Consider the following 23355-nt stretch of genomic DNA (forward strand, 5'->3'; position numbering starts at 1 on the left):
TGAGATTTCAGCTGGGTTCTCTACAGCTGATGTTCGGAGAGTAGCTTTCTGGCATATGAGTTGTTGATCCTAGGTTGTAGTGCTGCAACCTGAGTCAAAGGCATGATCTCGATGCCCTTTCGATGGAGTAAAGTCGTTATTGCTGTACTCTGCCCCCTTCCTAGAATGACCGCCTTGATGCTGTTGTTTGCGGAATCGGATCCTAATGCGGTCAATTCTCAGGCGTAGGTCTCGATTGGCCGAAGGTACTTACTTTTGCGTTCCTTATCGCTGCGTACGAAGGATTTTTGGTTGTCGTAGCTCCATTTAGCCAGACTGTCTTCATGATCCCCCCGCATCACGAGCTCCTTCATCATAGTTTGCATGAATACTCCTGGCACACTGGCCCAGGACAAATCTCCTCGCAAACTAGCTTTTCGAAAAAGGGCCCGGTCTTCCAGAGTGGATTTGTACACAAACGTTGTGAAGTCATCTTTGGTTGTTTCTTGGAGATGTCTTAGTTCGGTCGAATCGCTCACCCCTTCCAGGACACCATCGGCGAGGGCAAGTGACAAGAAGAGGGTCACTGGACAGATGCAACGGTCATCAATGAGCATCATGGGAACTCTGGACAAGTAAGTATCATCATTCCAAACATATCAAGAAGTTGCATACCCTTTCCACCGCTTTGATCCAGGGCGTTGCGCGCTTTTCTCGGACATGCGCACAAGTAGCACGTAGCGAAAGTCGCCATGGTCACGTACCATGACCAAGATAAAGTCTCGATAGAAGAGGCCTTGAGAAAACACAGTCTTCGATGATAGGCCAAGGGAAATGAACAACAGCATAGTGAACGCGACCTAGACTCGGTATCGGGGGTGCAACGACATTGGCTGGACAGCGTTTGTGTGCCTCTTGATACTTTGTGCACCATGCGCGTACAGTGTAGCGGAGGTGGAAGCATCTGTAGTGAACTTGAGTATAATCGCATATTGTGCTAGTTAATAATGTTGTGAAAGAGTGGCAAATGTCTTTGTTATATACTTAATTTCGTTGAGCCATGCCTCTGCTCGCCAACCCCAGGCCCACATTCGTCAAATGTTGAGCCGAGAGGACTGCCACGGGATATAGATTTCTAGTGCTTCATCTTGGGGCATAGTTAAACAATTCGGGCGCATACTTAGTGATTACAAGGTCTAGGATTCCTACATTTAAAGACGGCAGCCCCTTAGAATTTGATTGTCCAGGTTTGCTTCCCTTATTTATAGTAAGAACAGTATTTTTCCATCTCTCTTTTAATACGAAAGCTAATGAGCTATTATTCATTTTAGCTACGAACACACGGAATTATGCCGGCTTCACTTGATCCTCCACATCCTCTTCGTAAACGAAAGTCTACAGTAACAGCAAGAGAGGCGGCAGACCATCGAAAGAAGACTAAAGCTGCCACCACAGATACCACCACAGATGCCACTATAGATATGGTATGTAGGGTGAATTCCGAAACAGTGACAGCAGATGAGGACTGTCTAGATATTAATGCACTTCTCGCAAAGCTCAAAATTAAGGGGGAAGCTAGAAGCGCAGAAATTTTTGAAAACTTAGAGGAAAGGCGCCCTAGGATAAGACCTCACCGCCAGTGTTGTTCCTGCAAACATCCAGTTAAGGTCTCTACGAGAGGGAACTGCGCTGAATGTGGTCATAAGCGATGCGCTGTGTGTCTCCATGAAAGCAACTGAACGCGAAGGCCGCGGAAGCAGAGGTCGGGAATGGCGGGTTTAAATGGAATCATTCGTCTGTACGATAGCTGAAGTCAACATCGGCGGCAGAATCCAGTACGCAACGATTCAACTAGCTTCAGTCAATGCGCAACCATCACCCTCGTTCAGGTTGCATACACCCCGACGGTCCATCGCCCTGCTTTGCTGGAGTCTTGTTCAGCGCCCCGCAATTCCCGCTCCTCATTATTGTACTCCTTTGTGCAGCCGCCAAAGGTGACTCCGTCGCCTGTAACCAGCTGCTTTGTTGCGACAGCTACGGCGCCGTTGCCGTCATGAAGAAAGCTCGTTCAATGTCAAGGTTATGGCCCATCCCAACGTAACACCCAGCAAATTTGTTGTAGGTTTCAGCGGCCGCGGCGGGGGTTTGGGCTGCCATGACGAGCGAGTTGATTTGTGAGGGCGGCTGCGGATCGCGTTGACGCGCGGGGCAGATAAGGTCGGGGAGAAGGATGAGAGAGTGGCTGTTAAGTGTGTTGACGCGCGGGCGAGGTAGGGTGAACGTGTGAAGAGGAGAGCTTGTCGAGAGGGTCGAGCGCAGGGTCGCTGGGCTGATCTTAGGCACCTGTGGCAAGCTGTCGAACCTGTAGTAGTTAGCAAACCAGGACGACATCAGGCTGGAGCGAGTTGGACTCGGGTTGCAGCACTACAACCTAGGGTCAGCAACTCATATGCAGTAACGTATCAGGATAACATGCTGATACAGGAGGAAGTAACAGGTAGTGCAACAGCAGTGCTGCAGCACGGTATCAGTACTGTATCAGGAAACAGGATGAATCAAGTAACGCGTCAGGAAGAGATACCACGTTATGCCCCCGGGGCTGGCCCCCCTCCTTCCCCTAGTATATAAACAACGAGCTAGACACCCATAGAAATCAGAGTTCACATCAATTTCAACCTGAGTCGGTTCTTCCAAAGTAGCCGACAGAGGCCTTACTTACCTCATCCTCTTAGTGCAGGAGATCATTCTTTATCGGATCAGCAACAACTTCATAAGACATACAAATCCCAAGCGTCTATTCGATGGTACAAATCCTCCTTCTAATGAAGCTATCGAGATTCTCCTTAAAACTACACAGACTAGTGCTCCTACGGCTCTAATTCACCGCCTTCCTATTAAGCTGTAGGATATGATCCTTGATAAGGTCTCAGCGGGACCAGTTAATACCACTAGAGTTGGCTGCATACTCGGTGCTAGATCGAACTTCGCATAGAAGTCTAGTGGCCGGGAAATTAAGAGAGAAGAAGCTCAAGGGAATAGGACGCCGTGGAGTCCTGTGGAGTCCCATCTCATGTTTAGCAATACCTTTAGTAGGATATCATATAAGTAAACTTATTTAGAACACCCATTCTTCGAATACAACTCTTTTTCAATGATGCGTTTCGTGTTGCACATTAACTACCTCGAATACACATTGCTACCGCTGTGTCACCGATGCTTACCACGGCCAGGTACTAGCTATATGCTGATAGCTACACGGTTGTCAGAGGTTAACAGGAACAACCTTCTCGTTTCAGACAAAGCTAGTCTACCTTACGATCCCGTAACAGTGACGAATAAGAATCAACGAAGGAATGTTTAAATGCTGGTTTACATTTCTTCTAGCTCAAGTTTCGCCGAAGACCTAAATAACACAAGCTCGAGCATCTCATCTATCTCCCATTTCTATTCAGAACGATCTGTCCGTCTAAACGAATGGCAACGGGTTCGCCTTAAGCTATCGACTCCAAGTAACCATGTCGTTGGCATGTGTAACAAGGTGCATCTTTCCCCCAACCTTGGTAAATGCTCCTCGTGCATACTTATAGAATTGAACCTCTAAACCGATCTAAAGCATTCCATACACATGCTTGCTCTCGTTGTCAGTCCCAGCGAGATGGCTATAAAGGTGATCTTCTGAGCTACCCCAAGCCTCTCCCTGCTTCTTGCTTTCAGTAAGCATGAAACTATATTGCCAGAGAGTTCCGCCGGGCCTTCGAGACACCTTGAATACGCCAAAGTCCGAGCGAGTGCTGGCGTCGCCCTCTACCTCCTAGATCACATCATACCCTTCGGTCGCGGGGAAGAGGAAGCGTAGGATATTTCCCATAGGCCTTCGGTAAACATGTTCATTCGAGCCCGGTACCCGAAGTAGTAGTTGAATGGCGGCCTGGACATTTTCATCATCGAGATAAGTTCGAGAGAGAGGAGGGGTTGGGTCTCTGAGAACAGCCCTGCCGGTCCTGTTGTTATTCCTAGTTCGCACTTTTAGCATTGCTTAAGATGCATATACTGTAGACTTTATCATTGTGGCCAAGCCTTTAATGTGTCACGGGTCCAATAATCCTATCCAGTGATTAGCGGCATAAAATTACGCGTAATGTAATCGGCAAGCAAGTGGGCCATTTGCCTACCGATTATTAGGTAGTCTGAGAAAAATCACTTACGCCGGGCGCATCTCCAAACCCATTTGGGATAGCGTAGCTTGTCGTGTTTGCAACGGAATCAACGTAATAGACTTGGCCAGCGGAATTTGCGTACTGATGGATTCTCCCACCGACCATGGGTCCAAGATTGTAAGCGGTGGTCATGGTTTCGTTTCGAAGCTTGATGGTTATTTATCGAATGATAGAGGTCTCGTTCAGATAGTAGAGACTTCTGGTCTAGGTGGTTTGAACAACAAGATTTTTGGCAATGGTAATTTTGTAGAACATCGATTCTTGGGAAATATCCCAGTGATATATTCATATGGAGAGGGGTGTAGCCGACTGGGGAAGCATTGTTAGGAGCTTCGATCGCCATGAATAGATCAAGCGCTACATGATACGTAGAGGTAAGCCACCGCGCCGCTCGTGTTTCAGGGAAGCACTATGTACTCCGTATGTTGTTGCGAGAACCGATTCGATGAGGTTGCGTAAATCGATGCGCCGGGAAGCTATTTTCAATCCAAGCGGCTATCGTGTCATTCTGCGTAGGCGCTTACTGTCAAGGAGAGTTAGTAGCTCATTACTCAGGTTGAAATTGATGTGAACTCTGATTTCTATAGACGTCTAGCTAGTTGTATATATACTAGGGGAAGGAAGGGGGCCACCCCCAGGGTGGCGCGCTAGTAAGTTCAGATGAGCCCTGCACAGCTGAGGCTTCAGCTCGGTTCTCTACGGCTGAGATTTCAGCTGGGTTCTCTACAGCTGATGTTCGGAGAGTAGCTTTCTGGCATATGAGTTGTTGATCCTAGGTTGTAGTGCTGCAACCTGAGTTTGGTTCTGATAAAACCATTTCAACCAAACATAGAGCGATGAATTACGGCAATGTGTGCACCGTTGTTGCTTTTAGGAATCGGTTCATGTAGGAATGCAGCTGGAAATGCTATGATTTCCCATTTGCGAATGTGTAAGCATCGACATGTATCATTACGTGTCTGCTGTCGTTGGGGCCATGGCGCAACCAATAAGCTTTCCTTGATTGTACATACATGAAGGTCTTGAAGCCAATCGGGAAGCGGAACCACGTCGTACAGGAGCTCGTTCGACGCTTTCATAATAGTAGGCAACGCTTCAATCGCTATTACTCCTCTCGTTCAGAACTAGAGTCATGAGATTACAAGGTCTCGACAGTGACTTGTTTTCGTCATTCGTGGGTGTTTGACTTGAGATGTTTGGAATAAGAACTCTGCTTCTATTGATGAAGCCATGGGGGCTGAATATATAGAGAGAGAGCCGGAGTCAGTCCAGCTGAATGACAACCCCTGTGCAGCTGAATGATAACCCCTGTGCAGCTGAGAATTGGAGTGAAGGAAGGAGAGGACCCTTGTGGAGCTGAGAACGTAGTACTAAAAGGAGAAACAAGCGTCCAGGCTGACGTGTATAGAGTTGGTGAGTTTTAGCCAACATCCTAAGTGTTTGACACCTTTTCACAGGCGATTGAAGGAGCACAGAGTCTGTGGGCGCGAGGGAGTATTCAATTTTGATGCCGTACCTGAAATTCCCCTTCAGCAGATACTTAGCTTCGACCTATGGCAGCCAGTTCGTCAATACGAAAGACACAATCTTTTCGAGACCCTGCAAATCCCCTTCTACCGTCCCAGCAATCTCTTTGTCAACCCACCCTTCAGTAAAACTCCCTCCAAAGTCCACAATCCATGCGTTATTCTCGGTATCGATTAGGACGTTATCAGCCTTAGCATCTCCCCAGACAAGCCCTGCTCTGTGCAGATCCGCGAGAGTCTCCGTGACCTGGTCTGCCCAATGCTGTCTCATTGAGAGTGACGTGTCAGGACGTACGGCCAACTCTAACGTTTTTCGCTCGTGGCTAATGTAAGTTAGTAACAAGCCCATTGGAAGACCCTCTTCGTTCTGCACAACACCATGCAATCGACAGATGCGTGTATTCGGCCGCAGCTCCGCCTTGGCTATCCTCTTGTAACTCTCCAGCTCGGTCCTCGCGTCAGTCAATGCTCCTGGGGGGAAAGGCTTGAAGAAGTACGCCGTCTGCCTATTGTTGACAAGCACCTTCTCAGGACGTTTGACGAGTGCATCTTCCGGTTTCTTGGAGCTGAGAAGGATCTCAGACGGGTGGAATGGCACTGCCCATGTAGCCAAGTCACGGAGAGACTCAGCATCCAAACGTACCCCCGGGGGCATATAGCCCGAAGTCTGCGTATCAACACGTCGCGCCACCAGACCCTGGTAGTCACTAGTATAGACTCGTAGTGGTGGAAGCCAGAGCAGCTGGTAGCGTTTTTTTGTGTGTTACGTTGAGTGGCTAGATAATGCGTTTGTTCGAATGAGTAAAGGAGCCGGTCTGGCGTTTGTTGAGGTTGAGTGTTGAAGGGTTGAAGGGGAGCATGGGTGAGGACATAGGGCGAAGCGGCTGGCGGCTGGTGGCTGGCGGTTACAGGATGGGGCCCAAATTCGTGACCTGGGACAGATTTGAGGCCCCTCGCTAAAACTTGACAATTTTTGGTGGGTACCTCTGAGACTGCGCCGCAGCGGGTGAGCAAGATGTCGGGCAAGGTGCAGATTGGGGTGTTGAAACAGGCATGTCGCACTCGCAGCTCTTCTTTTAATCAAGAATGACAAGAGTGTCGCGCCGCAAAGTGATGAAATCAAGCCACGTATTAAAGTTCTAATTGTAGCCCTTAGCCACACAGACCTCTCAGAAAGAGCGAAGAATCTCCTCAGCCGTGCTTCGTGGTTTGTCAGAGGAACGTAGGTGTTCTTCGAAAGCTGTTGAAAGGCCGTTTGTCTACTAGGTCTGTCAGTTCAGATCGGTCGTTGGAGGCAGCGCGCCAAAGGTCTTGAGGTCATATATAAAGAGCCGCTTCTCCACAACTCGCTTCCATTCTTCATACTCGCCGTCGCCACGAGGAGAGGCAGCGGAGGAAGGGGTATATCAGCGCGGTCGGCCGCCATGGTGAGTGGTTTCTTGTGAACAAATAAACGATGAAGAGAGAGAGTTGACTCAGGAGAGTAAAGAAAGCGAGGCCGCAGCACTCTTAACGCTGCAGGAGCTACCTATTCGTAGAGGCCAGGAATTCAGGACAGCAGCACTACCAACCCCCAAACGTGTGGCTCCTTCTAGGTAGCTCAGTGATGCAGCTTGCAGCAACAGCCGCTCATAACCTGACGCAGGCAGCAGGAACTAGAGAGAGAGGCACGAGGTGGTGATAGGAAGAGGGCTGTGTTTATAGAGAAGCTACGTAGCTACAAACGAACAGATAGAAAAACACCACACAGTTTCACACACGCTTGGGTTTTTCCTGCTGCCGTATTTTTGTTTTCATAATTATAACTCCTGTAAATGGAACCCACTCCTGCGATTTTTAGGCCCCCAGGTAGCCGGAGAGGGCAGGTATTCCTACCCCCTTTAGCTGAACGGCCAAGTAACGTGCGCCGAAGGCGGTCTACATCCACAAAATAAAAGAATCGACCAACAAACGAACGAACAGATAAACAGAACCCGGTCAGCCCTCGCCCGCGAGGTCATATGCTCCTGAAACCGTACACCCATGCAACAATACTGTGTCTAACAGGCTCCCCATTCCTAGCTGATATGCCCCTTCCAGAGAGACTTAATAACTTCCGGCCTCAATTTCCCTACATTTGCGCCTAGAGTCTATTCTTTCTGTTCTAGGATTTCTTCAACGGGGGAAACCTTGTTCTGAAATAGCTTCTCTCTCTTCATGAAGAAGGAGCAAATGAGAGTTGTGGACCCTCCCGCAATAACAAGAACATAAGCCTTCGAAATGGCTTTGACGATACCTTCCAGAACAGCCGCCCTGACTTGCGGAGTCAACGAATCGAACAGCGTCCCTTGGGCTCCAGAAACCGCGGCTGAAACTTGTGCATCCGTGAAGCCAAGACCAGCAACCGCATTTTTAACATTCTTGAAAGCGTATGTCTGGAATAATCGTCCCGCAATAGTTAAAGCAATAGTCGTACCCCCTAGTTGTGCCATATTGATGAATCGAATAGCTGATGGGTGCTTAGAAACGGGGTTGATAGCCTGTGCGATGGAATATCCGAGCTGTAAGCAACCGCCGGCGCCAATAGCAATTAGTATACTGTAACCGTATGCAGTCGCAACAGATGTGCTACTCTTCACCGTGTACATGAGAGCCCCACCCGTAGTGCCCATAACGCCGCTAAGGACGTACCATGGCATGTAAAAGCCAGATTTAGGCATTATGCCCCCGCTTAGCATCGTAGTAAACACACCAACGAGGACGAATGGGAGAAGCCGAACAGCAGCCTGGATGGGCTCGTCCCCGCGAGTGAACTGGAAGTAGATCGGTATATAGTAAACCGGGATGAAGAGATTTGTCGAAGTTGCAGACGTAGAAATAAACAATAAGATCATTGTTCTGCTGTAGAGCAGACCAACAGGGAAAATGCGTCGCTCCGGAGTCGTAAGGATGGAAAATGCTTGCTGTACAATGAAGGTTGCCGTGAGGACACCGCAGAGGGCGAGACATATGATGGTACTAGCGGCGCCCCATGCCCAGGAACCTTCAGCGAGGGTCAAGGGAATGATGAACATCGCAAATATGCCCGCGAAAAGTGTAGTGCCGAGAATGTCGACTTCGGAAATCTTCTTCAGAGTGGAGACGCCTGGTCTCGCTGGAATTGAGGGTAGAGAGAACAGATAAGTAGGACCGCTGAATGCTGCAACGACTAGGTTGATATAGAATGACTATCACAGTTAGCAAATAAATCTCTATTGTACAATATCAGTAGTAGTTCTTACCCATCTCCAGGTAGCAGAGCTCTTTGCAAAAGCTCCGCCTATGACTGGTCCCAGAATAGCGCCTACACCCCAGCAAAGGCCTGCACCAGCAACATACATAGGGCGTTCTTGAATGGCAGTGAGGCTTGCAAAGATGTTTAGGTTCCTACGCCACAGTTAAAAACAGAAACAACGGCTGTTCGTGATACAAACTTACCCTAGGTACAGACCCGAACCACCAATACCAGCGATAACTCTGCCAATGATGAGTGCATTCATGTTTGGGGAGGCGCCACAGAGAGCGCTCCCTGTCTCGAAAAGAGCGAAGCTCATAATGTACAACCATTTAGAATCAAACGATTCGTACATGACTCCAAGAGGCAGAATGATGGCGACCGACCCAAGAGGGAATGCAGCTCCAATCCACGTCATTTTTTCAATTTGTCCGAATTTTTCCACGATGGGAACCTGCACATCTGCCACGATTGTGGTGTCGAGACCGTAGAGAAGAGTTGCCGAGTATAAGGCCGAGCATGTTAGGATCCATCGGAAAGTGCCCATGTTGCGAGCTGACGCTTTTGGCTGAGTGCTCAGAAGATTCTCATCGCCAAAGGTCTGCTCCGCCGACGACATGGACGGGTCCGTGGCTTGTTCCCCCCCGAGACTGATTTCCGTAACTGTCATTGTGTATCGAGGAGATTTCGCAACGAGATAACTGAAAGAAGGATAGGAAGACTAATGATACAAAGTGGCAGTTGAGTGCGCTAGCAACAAAGAGGCAAGCTTCCGGGCAGTGTGGCTTGAATAAATATAGACGTGGTCTCTTTCACACATTCAGAAATGGACGTCTTATAAAGTCTATTGCTTTTTACAAATGAGACCACTCAACTATAGAGCATATAGTTCAGGAACATTCGGCCATACAGTTCCCCGCCGGGCACTATAGCTCCCCGAGCTTGTTAGCTGTAGAACCCGATAGTTCTTCTGTTAATGTGGTTCACCTATGTACGAGCGAGAATCACCCACCACCGAGAGTTGGTGGAGTATTTCGCGAGCAGATTTGGCCACCCTTAGAAGAATTTGGACTAGCGGCTCGCCCCCTTAAATCCTTACCAATTCTCGGTGGTGGGTGACGCTCGCTCGGGACTGAACGACGTTATGGCATAGGGTTCTACTGATTGCAGCCAACCAGAGGACCTGATTTCTAGATGATATAATCTTGCAACAAGGCTCCTAGAATATAGTCCCCCCCTGAATGGTCAGGGGTCACTGATGCCCGATGTTGCACTGCCAGATGAAGGAGGGCTAGCTGGCCTCTTGGGCGCTGTGATTAGAAGAAGCTTGGAACCTCAAGGCTTGGGAGGTGGAATTCTGACCCCACTACCCGGTTGCCATGCTTTGCCACATGGCACCTGCTTCCCGCGACGCCAGTCAACGGTTACTGTGGCTGCTTGCTTGTCGGACACGACCGTGCGCAAAATAAGGGTTTTCGCACTGTATAAACCCCGGTCCGTGCGCGGTCGTGTCCGTCCGTTCATGGGGCGGACTGTACTAGCGTCCAGATCTCGGGGACACTAGCGAAAAGATCTCGGGCAAATGCAGCTCTGTTTCAGGATGGCATGACCCACAGATGCAATCATAGCGTTGAAAAATAAGCGAGGCAAAAACGACAGCAGATCGCAGCATCACGATGCAGGTGTCCACAAGCTTAACGCCCAAAAAGGGCAACGAGTCAGCGCTCCTACAAAACCTCGGGCAAACCCCGTGCCTGGTGCGTCATCGTCGGGAAAGCTGTCGTGCGGAGCGATTGGATGAGCTGACCCAACGAACGTGGACTCCGAGTTCCGATAGAATACGAGTCTGACGCCCGAAGTTAATCATGCATGCCTTGGAGAACGCGATCTTCAGTTTCACCTCTACTTCGGCGTTGAACTTCGGTGAGAAATGCTAGATCGTGCTTATTTAGACCCCGGTGTAGTGCCTCCTAAAGTCAGAATATCCAACAACAGGGACTATTGGGGATAAGCGCAGTTCTAACCTACATAGGGAGTCTACGACGCCGACGTTCGGGTTCGGCCAGGGATCTCCTATACCCGGCGGGCCTTCTTTCTCTAGTATAGCTCGAATGATAGCAGAGTGGATGAAAAAAGCCACTTGATGATGTTGAGACATGCGGAGAATGTCGTAAGCTGCTCTCGGCCTCCAGCCACAGTTCCCTCCACTAGAATGGATACGGACAACTGCGCCATTTCCCGACCCGTCACCGACACTGTCCGCTCCAAGTCTACTATCCGCCCCACGGACTCTATGGCGTGCGCCATAGATTCCTAGCTTTAGAGTCCGTGGGGCGGATAGATCGTACTTATTTTGCTAAAGTGCACTCTTTTTATACCCCCCCGTGGTCTGTGTGGATGAGTCTATACATTTAACTTCGCTACTCCCGAATCTAATGGTCTCAATGCTATTGAACAAGTAGAAGCACTGGGCGATTTGAGCAGTCTTCTATCTCTCTACTTCCAACTACCCTACGTCAAACGCGTCGATCCTTATCCTTCCTTTCATTCTCGAACACTTTCCTTAAGGAAATATGGGGGCGGCAAAGAATACAGACAGTCACTCTGTAGCAGTGACAGGTCTATCATGTAGATTTCCTGGTGATGGTGACACCCTCGACACCTTCTGGGAGTCAATCTGTGCCGGAAAATGTCCGCCTTCCCTCCCTAATTAGCAACGAGCGCGAATTCGAATTTCGGGCTGACCCTAGTTTACAGCGGCATGGTCAAAGATTCCAAAGGAGCGCTTTAATATTGATTCCTTTTGGTCGCAAACAAAGAACCGCAATACCAGCACCGCCAAAGGTGCCCATTTCCTGAAGCAGGATATATCCAAATTCGACGCAAACTTCTTCACTCTGCCGAAGAACGATGTCGAGGCCACGGATCCACAGCAAAGAATCATGATGGAGGTCGCCTACGAAGCCCTGGAACGTGCTGGCCTGCCCCTTAGCAAGATCGCTGGAACTAAAACAGGGGTGTTCATGGGCTCGTTCACCAGCGACTACAGAGAAGGCATGTTAAGGGATCCGGACAATCTCCCTGCCAACACTGCAACGGCATCACCCACAACGGCACTGTCGGCCCGCATGTCATGGCTGTGGGATTTGCGCGGCCCATGCTTCACTTTGGATACGGCATGCTCGTCCAGTCTAGTGGCATTGCATCTAGCGTGTCAGAGCTTGCGGACGGGAGAGTCTGATTATGCGATCGTAGGCGGGACTTCGTTACTGCTCAATCCGGAATGGTTCATGAACCTCTCCGGCCAGGGGTTCATTTCGCCTGATGGAAAGTGCAAGAGTTTCGACGAGTCTGGCAACGGTTACGGTCGAGGCGAAGGCTTCGGATGCGTAATCTTGAAGCGCGTGGACGACGCAGTCCTGGCCGGCGACCCTATTCGGGCCGTCATCCGCGGGACCGGCTCGAACCAGGACGGCCACACCAAGGGATTTACGGTCCCGAGCGCTGACGCGCAAGCGACGCTCATCGCGGACGTCTATCGGAGTGCAGGTTTGGACTTCAACAACACTGGCTATGTCGAAGCCCACGTAGGTCACTTCTGCTGTTTTGGTCACGGGGTTGAGGCTAATCGAGTTGTTAGGGCACCGGCACGCAAGCTGGCGACGTACAGGAGACAACAGCGCTAGCCAGGACCATTGCTGCTACCCACACATCGCAAAACAAGCTCATCATTGGCTCAGTGAAATCAAATGTATGTCCAATGGCCTTTGTCCGCGATTGACGACTGACCGCATCTAGATTGGCCATCTCGAGGCAGCTGCCGGCATCGCCGGCATTATCAAAGCCGTTCTAATTCTCGAAACTGGCTTGATCCCGCCCAGCATCAACTTTAAGAAAGGAAACCCGAAGATCAAATTCGAGGAGTGGAAGCTCCAGGTCGCAACAAAGCTGACACCATGGCCTACCAACGGCCTACGGCGCGTCAGTACCAATTCGTTCGGATACGGCGGGACCAATGCTCATGCCATCCTCGACGACGCTACTTCCTACCTTCAAGGACGAGGCATCTCCCCGATCCCGCACGTTGCTTCGAATGACCGCTCGGGACCGCGGCTATTCGTTTTGAGCGCTCAGGACAAGGAGGGCCTCAAGCGCGTGAAAGAGCCCTTGGCACAATACGTCGAGGGCAAAAATGCCAAACAGACCAACGAGTTCCTCTCCCAGCTGGCATACACGTTGAGTGATCGGCGATCTCACCTCCAATGGAAAACATACGCAGTGGCCTCATCGCCTGATCAGCTTGCTGAGACGCTGAACAGTGACGAAAATCCAGCATTGATCGCGCAGTCCTCTCGACAGCCCCGGCTCGGGTTTATCTTCACTGGTCAAGGAGCGCAGTGGCCCGGAATGGGTATGCAGCTTATGGCCTACCCCGTCTTCCGAGAAAGCGTAGCTGCGGCCGATCGCTATCTGCAGGAGGTGTGTGAATGCCCCTGGTCGGCGACAGAAGAGCTGGAGAAGAGCAAAACGAGCTCGCGGCTGCACTTAGCTGAGTTCAGCCAAGCGCTCTGCACTGTGTTGCAAGTTGCTCTAGTCGACCTCCTCCGGACTTGGGGAATCCTTCCTTCCGCGGTTGCTGGCCATTCCAGCGGCGAGATCGCGGCGGCCTATGCCATGGGCGCCTTAACCAAAGAAGATGCATGGCGGGTGGCCTATTACCGCGGCGTTCTTTCTACTAAGATGAAGACTAACTCCCCCGACCTTAAAGGCTCTATGATGGCGGCCGGTCTCTCTCCCGAGAAGGCTGAGGAATGGTTTGCTAAGGTGACGGAGGGAGAGCTGGTGGTGGCCTGCATTAACTCACCGACTAGTGTGACTATTTCCGGAGACACCGCTGGCATTGAGCAACTGCTTGGGATGCTCCAGAAAGCAGGTGTGTTTGCGCGGAAGCTCCAGGTTGACACCGCCTACCACTCCCCCCATATGCAGACGGTGGCGCAAGACTACTATATGCTTCTATCGGATCTTGTCCCCTTAGTTCCAGACGGGGATTGCATAATGCACTCCAGTGTCGAGGGCTCTATCATCGAGGCCGAGCAGCTGGGGGCGGTTAACTGGGTGCGCAATCTCATCTCGCCCGTCCAGTTCTCCACAGCGGTGTACGACATGCTGCGACCAGTGAGAGACGGCAAGCGCGCAGATGAGAATGCAGTGGACCTGCTGATCGAGCTTGGACCGCATTCCGCTCTCCAGGGGCCGGCGACGCAGACGCTCAAGGCACACAACATCACCAACATCCCATACCAGTCGGTCGTCGCCCGAAACCAGAACGCAGTGGAGACGGCTCTGAGCCTGGCGGGCTCGCTCTGGGCCCAGGGCTACAAAGTGAACGTCCAGCAGGTCAATGGAGACGGCGGCAAGCAATTCACCGCGCCATTGGTCGACCTTCCCACCTACCCGTGGAAGCACGCCCAGCGCTACTACCACGAGGACCGCATCGAACAAGAGTTCCTGCACCGCGCCCGTCCCAAACAGAGCCTCATCGGTGCGCCCGCCCCGGCCATGGGCGAGCGCGAGTATCTATGGCGGGGTTTCATCCGCCTGGCCGAGGAGCCCTGGATCGCGGATCACCAGATCCAAGGCTCTGTCCTCTATCCCGCTGCTGGATATCTTGCCATGGCCCTCGAGGCCGCCTCCCAGACGGCCGACCCGTCCAAGCAGATCTCATCGTTCCGGTTGCAGGACATCCAACTGACGGCCGCTGCCGTCCTCTCCACAGAGGCCGACGTGGAGTGCATTGTTCAGCTTCGCCCTCATAATGCTAGTACGCGTGACTCGTCATCCACATGGACCGAGTTCACCGTCACCAGCTCGCCCGACAGCAAGGCGCTAGTTAAGAACTGCTCCGGCCTGATTCTAGTCGAGTACGAGCCTGCACCAGGCTCCGAGGCCAGCCAGGAGCGGACGCTGGAGCTGCAGGCGCTGACGTCTCAGTACGACGAAGCAAAAGCCTCCTGCAATAGCCGGATTGACTCCACCGAGTTCTACAGTGACTTAAGCGCAGTGGGTCTACAGTACGGCCCCGCGTTTGCTAATGTCCGCGAAGCCCGCAACCGCGACGGACAGAGCTATGGGTTGGTGGAAATTCCAGATGTGCCAGCTTGGACACCCGAAGGTTGTGATAGGCCGCATGTTATTCATCCAGGCACGCTCGATGCTATCTTCCACCTTGCCTTTGCTGCCGTCATGGGCGAGAATGCCCTCACTGCCATGGTCCCCAAGTCGATTGACGAGATTATCATCTCTGCCCACGTTCCCTGGACCCCAGGAGTCAAGCTCCCCGGCTTTGCAAACTCGGCGAAGCATGGTTTCCGTGAGCTCAAGTCCGATATCCTCATGCTCGATGACAATGAGCATCTTCCGGCTGTCGACATTCGGGGCTTTTTGTGCGCCGAGGTGGCCGGCGGCTCAGCAAGCAACACGCAGACTGCAGCCAAATCCATTACCAGCAAGCTGGTGTGGAGGCCTGCTGTTGACCTGCTGACGACTGAAGAACTTCAGCGGGCCCTTGATCCCATTCGCGGGACCGAAAAAGTGGCTGAATATGTGAAGCTCCTTCACCATTCAAATCCAGCCCTGTCAGTGTTGGAGATCGCATCTAACTCTTCTCTGCTCACTCATGGTGACCTTTCCAACATATCCAAGACCGGAGAGGTTACCATCGCATGTGGGGATGCTGAGCTGAAGGCGAAGCTGGATGAAACCGCCCACGATGCCCTCATTGAATCCCTAGATTTCACTGAGGAACTCCTTCCGGAGTCGCTCGAAGGTCGAAGTTACGATGTGGTCATTCTATCAGATCTCGACTCATTCGACTCACAAGCAGAGCTTACGCTCTCAAACATCGCGAAGGTCCTGAAGCCTGATGGCAGTGTTTGCTTCTCTGCAGACAAAGACGCTGTAGTCAAGTTCCAGTCTTATGCTAATGAGTTACTCACGACAGTGTTCCAATCGGCGGAACACAGTTTTGTTATAGGGCAAAAGAGCTTGCATGCCAACGGCATCAACGGTACAAATGGGCGTGCCGAGCCAGATCTTATCACACTCATCCAGCCCGCCGAACTGACCGAGAAAGCTCGAGCAGCGGCATCTGATATCGGCACAGCCCTCCAGGGTCATGGCTATGAGATCGACACGTTTTCCTGGGGCTCCGACGTATCCTCCCTCGCAGGCAAGACGTGCATTTCCCTACTTGAATTACAGGAATCCATCCTTCAGGACCTCGCCAAGAGCGACTTCGAGAACATCAAGAAGTTGATTCTAGCCTCCGCAAGCGTTTTCTGGGTCACTACCTTTGACGATCCGAGCTCGAGCATGATTGACGGTCTGGCTCGAGTCGTGCGCAACGAGACACCAGGCCTATCTCTTCGCACTTTCCATGCTGGCGAGGCTTTACTCTCCTCATCAGCTCGCTTGGCCAAATTGGTCAGCACTGCCTTCAATTCGAAGTCTGAAGAAGACGAGTATTTAGTCAAGGATGACCTCTTGCACGTTAGTCGTATCGAAGAAAACGTTGCATTGAACGATCAGATCAACGACCTGCTTCCCGGCGCGGCCTCTACCATCACTAGTATGCCACTAAAAGACGCGAAATTTGGTCTGAAAATGTGTATTCAGACACCAGGTATGCTAGATTCGGTTTGTATGGAAATCGATGAGTTAGCTGGAACAGAGCTTGAGCCGAACTACGTTGAGATCCAGGTGAAGGCTTCGTCAGTCAAGTAAGCAATCACTCATGTGAACGAAAAACCCCGATATTACTAAACTAACACTATCTCAGTTTCCGCGACGTCATGGCAGCGATGGGCCAACTCCCCGATTCGAGACTTGGCCTTGACGCGGCCGGCCTAGTCCGTCGCGTGGGCAGCGCCGTAACGAAATTCAAGGTCGGTGATAGAGTAGCAGTGTACGGTCACGGCGCGCACAGAACTATCCATCGGACTCGAGATGAGCTTTGCGCCCTAATTCCCGAGGGAATGACCTTTGAGCAAGCCGCCGCCGTCCCAGCCATCCATGGTACGGCGTGGAATGCGCTTGTCCGGCTGGCTAGAGTCCAAAAGGGACAGTCGATCCTCATTCATGCTGCCGCCGGCGGAGTCGGTCAAGCAGCTATCCAGATTGCGAGGCACTTCGAACTGGAAATCTTCGCAACTGTGTCATCCGAGACCAAGAGAAAGTTACTCCGTGACACCTATGGGATCCCAGACGACCACATTTTCAATTCTCGGGCCCTCAGTTTTGTCAAGGGCATCAAGCGCATGACAAATGGGCGCGGTGTCGACGTTATTCTCAATTCGCTTTCTGGTGAAACTCTCCGCCAGACGTGGCACTGCATCGCGCCGTTTGGCTACTTTATCGAGATCGGTCTGCGAGATATCCTTGCCAACACGGGCCTAGACATGGCACCATTCCAACAAGATGCAACGTTCACTTTCTTCAATCTCAATCATCTTGAGCAAGACAGGCCAGACATCCTGGCTACCATCATCGAAGGCGCCTTCGACCTTTTCCGTCGCGGAATATCGAAGCCGGTGGAACCCCTTGTTAGCTACCCGATTTCCGAAGTTGAGACTGCGTTGCGTCTCATGCAGGCAGGCAAGTATTTGGGTAAGCAGGTCTTCACCTGGGGCGACGACGATGTAGTACCGGTAATCCAGCCGCCAAAGAGTAGCCTTAAGCTCGACCCTGAAGGGGTTTATGTGCTTGTTGGTGGCCTCGGTGGACTGGGAAGGAGTCTCTCCATGAAACTGGTTCAGCTCGGTGCCCGAAAGCTGTGCTTCTTCTCTCGTTCTGGCGCCAAATCCGCTGCTGCAAAAGAGTTGGTTCACGACCTCGAGCAGCTGAATGTCCAGGTACAAGCTCTTGTGTGCGACGTCGCCGACGACAGCGCAGTCGCAGCCTCGATCGCCAAATGCTCACAAGAACTTGGCACCATCCGCGGAATCTTCCAATGTAAGGACTATAGCTCACTTTACCCTATCTATTAGCTAATCCCGTTTTTAGGCGCCATGGTCCTCCGCGACACCCTTTTCGTCAACATGACGCACCAGCAATGGCTTGAAGCCACACGCCCCAAGGTCCAGGGCAGCTGGAACCTTTCCAAACGTCTTCCCAATGTGGACTTTTTCATCTCGCTCAGCTCTTTCGCCGCCGTCTACGGTAACCGTGGACAGACCAACTACAGTGCTGCGGGAGCCTACGAAGATGCGCTAGCCTATCATCGTCGCGCTCAGGGACAGCGCGCTACGACGGTCGATCTCGGCATAATGCGCGACATTGGTGTGTTAGCGGAGACCGGCATCACGGAGAGCTTGATGGAGTGGGAGAAGCCCTACGGCATTCGAGAGCCCGAGTTCCACGCTCTGATGGAGCGCGCCATCGACGGCGACATTCACGCCACCGGCGGAGCGCAAGTCATCACCGGCCTCGCCACCGGCGGCAGCGCCATCGCCGCTGGGATCGACGCTCCGTTCTACCTCGACAGCAAGCGCTTCAGCATCATGGCCCTCACCGGCACCCGCAACCAGGATTCCGGCGCCGACTCCGCCTCTGCCTCGGCACCGACACACACGCTCATTGCAGCGGCCGAATCTCTCGAGGAAGCAGCCACCGCTATCACCAATGCGCTCGTCAAGCAGGTTGCGAAGATGCTGCAGATGCCTGTTGAGGAGATTGATGTGGAGCGGTTCTTGCACAGCTATGGTATTGACAGTTTGGTGGCGATTGAGCTTATGAACTGGGCGTTGAAAGAGTTGAAGACTAGTGTTACGGTGTTTGATGTGTTGGCGGGTGTGCCGATATCGACTTTTGCGACGAAGTTGGCGGCGAAGAGTACGGTTTTGCCGGCGGCTTTGAAGCCTGAGTGAGTTGGAAAGTTATGATCTTTTTTAGTATCAATGGAGTTATGATTTTTCATTTTGTTCCTTTTTACTCTTTAGGTGTTACGGTATATAGAATGGATTATGTTACAAAGGTTATAAAAAGGGCGCCATGATTCGGACATACCTCGAACATACTACGTGACCTTTTGACATTCTGATTGCATTAACGATCAATCCACTACTGTCTGATTAATACATTCACTGCAGGATAACCCGACTCCCGGTTTGCCCATGTACTATAGTAAACACCACAACGAGGCTACTTCCTCGCCTACACATAACAACATGCAGCTGCTAAGGCGACTAGCAGTCTACAAGTTGGCCACGGCGTGTGCGGATTGCTCCACCAGTGAATCATGAGGATGAGTTTGATGAGTACCTGCGGGCTAGTCTCAATAGAAAAGGGACCTCTATAAGGTGCGAAATTGGATGGTCTAGGCATCATCCTCAGCGTCTTGGCGCTTGTGAATGTTTGAATTTGAACCTCTGATGAAAGCGTTGTGGAAGCGGACTATTGCCTTGTGCCGTACACGGTCCTAGGTAGCCTAGCAAAGACCTGTCCCTTAGATGAAATCGCCCTTGGTCGCATTACCATATTCTTTCAGGAGATCCGGACGCCTCTCTTAGCACGCTTGCTGATCTCCGAAACCCGTCAGCGTAATACAGCTCCTAGACGCGTCCGATGAACTAACGTCGTTCACCCAACTAACGAGTATTGGTGGACTGTTCCGCGAGCAGTTTTAGTCACGCTTAGAGGAATTTGGACTAGCCGCTCGCCCCTCCCTCAAATCCTCGCCAATTCTCGGGAGTGGCTGATTCTCGCTTCCTCTTCCTGGGTGAACGACATTCAGAACTCACACATCTGCAGCTGCAGCCCAATTCATGCAAAAGCCGAGTGCCAACGACAAATATGGAAGGAGGCTGACAGTGACATCGCTAGTGGCACGACAGCTACGGCCGGGCCCAGGACTACAAAAACCCGGGCTACGGAGTTTTGTGAACGGTGCGACAGGGCAGGGCTTGGTCCGTTGACCGACAAGGATGAGCAACGTGTGGCCTAGGAAGAACCCTGCATTAGTGACGGTTCGGGCAAATGCAAAAAGTCCTCGTTATAAAGTTTTCGGGTTATAGCGATATATTCAATACAGTGCTGTTTTTTCGCCGGACTGTCCAGTTTTGTGAGGGCTATTATAATAACTTGCTTACTATGGTATCATAAGCCCCGGCTCACCAATATTACACTGACCAGGGGCTTTTTTATATGGAGGAGTGCCCCCTTGACCTTGCTGTTTTGGAGACCATTGGTATACAAATCACTTACATGTGACTCTTGATACAGTAATACCCTCCATAGCCCTCCGAAAAGCCGTATGACTATACCAAGGTTTTACTGCGTAGAGGCCATGCTACGGACCGTTCCACTCGAACCCGACATCCGGCCGGAGCCTTACCCGTGAGACGCAACAGCACTGAATGCATAGATACAAAGGGTGCACCGAGGAAGTGTAACTTCATGCATATTTTCCCCAACGCCCCAAACAAAAAAAAACAAAGAAAACAGAAACGCCGCCGTGCTAAAATGTTCATCATGCATCACAAACTCAATGAAATAAAAAATGCTATGCAAGCGCTGAATCCATCGTCTCGTCTCTCGCGGGCACTGAAAACATTCTCTTGACGTCACCGGCCTTCTTCTCGAGCCATATGCGCGTGTAATCGCACGCAATCATAAACGCCGTGTGCCGCGACGGGTCTGGGAGGCCGGCCCACTGGTTGTGCAGATCGCGCAGATACAGTGTAAGCTGCGACAGCAGCCGCTCCAGCTTGCGGAATGACAGCAGGTACAGCCGCTGTCGGAGGTCCATCTCGTCGTCCTCCTCTAGTTCGAGCACGCCCCACGACAGCCGCGGCTCCATGAGGCCTCCCAGGGACATGTTGGTTGGCGTGTTGGCCCGGCTGGGCATGGGCATGGGCTTGGTCCCCCTCTCGGCGTTCCCCAAGGTCGCCATCTCGGCCGCCGACGACGACGACGACGCCTTGCGCGGCGCGGAGTCGTTGGCGAGCATCTTGAAGTCGTCAATAACGTAGCCGATGAGCATGGCCACGGCCATGATGTGGATGGGCTCGGAGTCCTCGCCGCCGTGCGAGCACGCCATCGACGTTTCGGACGACATGATGCAAAGCTTCAGCTTGGCGAGCTGCGCGTCGAGTGACAGCCGCTGGTCGTTGCTGGTGCCGCTGCCGCGCATCGACGCCAGCAGCTCCGTGACGCCCGCGTGGCAAGTGCATTCACCCTCGCCGCTCAGCGCCCAGCACATCCCCATGTCGAGGGCGTCGCCATTGTGGTTGGTGCCGAAGAGGGATCCCAGGACCCAAGGTTTGGTGTTGGCGTAATCGGCTCCCGTCGTTGCGAACTGCCCAGGCGCCATGCTGCTGGTGCTTCCTAGGCCGCTAAAGTCCATCATCGGCGCGGGTTCGGTTGGCATCGGAAACATGTAATCGGCGAGAAGGTTTGCATTATTATTGTGCGTCGCGGCCGGTTCGTCGGGCATCGCACAACCATTGAACTGGGCCGCAGTGTTACTCGAATCGTTGAATTGGGTCGCAGGGTTGCTCGTAATGTTGCTATTGCCGTTGGTACTGGCACGAGTATCGTCGGTGGATGAGGCCCGCGGAGGCCTCCCTGACCGCGAAAGCCCCCTCCCTCGCTGCGATGGGGGGATCGAAATGGGTGGCGCGTCCTTGTGTGTTCTCCGCGACAGACCGTAGATGCACTCAGTTTCGTTGCGCTCACACCTTGAGCACGTCGGCTTTCGCTGGCTGCACCGCACTTTGGACTCGTTGCAGGCGTTGCACGACGCTCGTAGTCGCATCCTGTTGTCGTCCGTCATTGCTGGCCAATTTGACATTGTCGTTGATGATGTCTGCTCGCTGTTAGCGATGTTCGATGAAAGATACAGGAGGCGCCTTACAACCTACTGTAGAATGAAGTGACAGTGTTAAGTTATCTAATAGGAGACACAGGTTGTTAGTCGCAGGTGGCCAAGGAAATAAGAGCACGGTGGCGCAGCTTACCGGGAATGTCTAAACAGCATGAAATTCGAGGCATGCGTATTGAATAAACCTGGCTTCTGTCGAGCTTGCTAGTCTTATGTATGCTGTGCTCCTACATCGCACACACCGTGATCAACGACCATTGTGGGTTCCTACATCCCGTACACCGAGCTACCGTGATCAACGACGATGGGCGTTTTCTAATAGGTGGAGCGAGCAGCGCTATGCGGACATAGGTAAGATCCCAGCCACGCTGACGGGTGCTGGGGCCTACGGCGGGACACCTGATATTCGATTCAACGCACCAAGTGGGGATATTCTGACCGCTTGACGGAGTCCGAGAGAGGTCACGCGCTTGCAACCGAATAGGTTTAGAAATTTCGGCGTTGTTGGTTGCAAAGCCTTTGGAAACCGCTGGCCTAGGGGGGGTGAGACGTCATGTTCAGGACTTGATTCGAGAGGCACAGAGTAGATATTCGCACGTTTTCTCAAAGAAGACTCGAAATGCGCGGACTTTTTAACGACCTTGGAGAACTTCCTGTGTAAGTATAGTCTGTCAGGGCGTGAACGTCACAACCCCCATTAAATGACCAATGGAATCTCATGCTTCATTTGCACTGAACTCCAATATAAGTGCTCTCTCCGCTCGCAAATAGACGTACGCATCACATCAAGAGGCGACTCGTTGTGAAATAAGGCCTCAAGGTTATGCGCGACGATGGGGAAGACACGTAGGTGAAGGAGGAACCAGAGGATTGACACGGAAATCAAGAAGTGAAACACCAGCCAAGAAATCGAAATACAATTTGATATACAATTGAAAAGCTTCATTGGTGAGAATGCTACACGCGTTGAAATGCACGTGAAAATGTATGAGAAAACACGGAGATCGGTGTTTACGAATCATCGTTGTACAATCCCGTCCTGGACGGACTGAGTGCGATGTTTCGTGCACGGTGGTGCTGTGGTCGTCAGTCCGTTCAGGGCGGGGCGGGGGACTGTATATTGGTTCCGGGGGGCGCCAAGAGCCCACCAGTACGCGCACTCTCTCCGACTGATCGGTTCCTTCACCATCCTTGGGGCGCTTTTGACTTTTGACTTCGGTCCCCTCTGCCGCGAGCCACTCAGCGCCGCCCGCCAGCCTCGAGGCAATCTGCGGCTGCACGTGGCGGCCATGCCACGACTCCCGAAGCCCCGGTCGCGCCATGCGATGATGCTATCGTCGATCAACTCCAACCAACGTCACCCCGCGTCAACGTCCGTGCGACGCGGCTCCTCGTAGTCCTCGGCCTTTGGAAACTTAGAGCCTCTCTTCACGTCCGGTGGTTCAGCGCTAAACCGGAGTCGATCCTGGTCAGCCTCCTCTCTGGGCTAATACGTGGTCG

General features: G+C 52.1%; 6 protein-coding genes across 6 annotated transcripts; 1 reads left to right on the forward strand and 5 right to left on the reverse strand.

Moving 5' to 3' along the window:
* Window positions 1-735: 735 nt before the first annotated feature.
* Window positions 736-972, reverse strand: BDZ99DRAFT_394432 (uncharacterized protein; the record flags this gene model as incomplete). The annotated part of the gene is made up of 1 exon (XM_033715893.1): window positions 736-972. A coding segment is annotated over one exon (237 nt), but the record flags the coding sequence as incomplete, so codon positions are not given.
* Window positions 973-2013: 1041 nt separating this feature from the next.
* On the reverse strand, window positions 2014-4328 carry BDZ99DRAFT_523619 (uncharacterized protein; the record flags this gene model as incomplete). Its single annotated transcript, XM_033725815.1, has 2 exons — window positions 2014-2403; window positions 4185-4328. 2 exons carry the CDS (start codon window positions 4326-4328, stop codon window positions 2014-2016), a joined length of 534 nt encoding a protein of 177 aa, XP_033573114.1.
* Window positions 4329-5747: 1419 nt separating this feature from the next.
* BDZ99DRAFT_394534 (uncharacterized protein) lies at window positions 5748-6407 on the reverse strand (the record flags this gene model as incomplete). Its single annotated transcript, XM_033715901.1, has 1 exon — window positions 5748-6407. A coding segment is annotated over one exon (660 nt), but the record flags the coding sequence as incomplete, so codon positions are not given.
* A 1444-nt stretch (window positions 6408-7851) lies between these two features.
* Window positions 7852-9522, reverse strand: BDZ99DRAFT_394619 (uncharacterized protein; the record flags this gene model as incomplete). The annotated part of the gene is made up of 3 exons (XM_033715907.1): window positions 7852-8928; window positions 8962-9127; window positions 9179-9522. 3 exons carry the CDS (start codon window positions 9520-9522, stop codon window positions 7852-7854), a joined length of 1587 nt encoding a protein of 528 aa, XP_033573116.1.
* A 1318-nt stretch (window positions 9523-10840) lies between these two features.
* On the forward strand, window positions 10841-19009 carry BDZ99DRAFT_573741 (putative polyketide synthase; the record flags this gene model as incomplete). Its single annotated transcript, XM_033728318.1, has 6 exons — window positions 10841-10898; window positions 11733-12562; window positions 12616-12726; window positions 12774-16756; window positions 16816-17987; window positions 18039-19009. 6 exons carry the CDS (start codon window positions 10841-10843, stop codon window positions 18899-18901), a joined length of 7017 nt encoding a protein of 2338 aa, XP_033573117.1. The 3' UTR covers window positions 18902-19009.
* A 1089-nt stretch (window positions 19010-20098) lies between these two features.
* BDZ99DRAFT_465805 (uncharacterized protein) lies at window positions 20099-21474 on the reverse strand. Its single transcript, XM_033720634.1, has one exon. It carries the CDS (start codon window positions 21379-21381, stop codon window positions 20536-20538), a length of 846 nt encoding a protein of 281 aa, XP_033573118.1. The 5' UTR covers window positions 21382-21474; the 3' UTR covers window positions 20099-20535.
* Between the last annotated feature and the right edge of the window lie 1881 nt (window positions 21475-23355).

Source organism: Mytilinidion resinicola (genome assembly GCF_010093595.1).
Source record: "Mytilinidion resinicola strain CBS 304.34 unplaced genomic scaffold BDZ99scaffold_16, whole genome shotgun sequence".
NCBI lineage: Eukaryota > Fungi > Ascomycota > Dothideomycetes > Mytilinidiales > Mytilinidiaceae > Mytilinidion > Mytilinidion resinicola.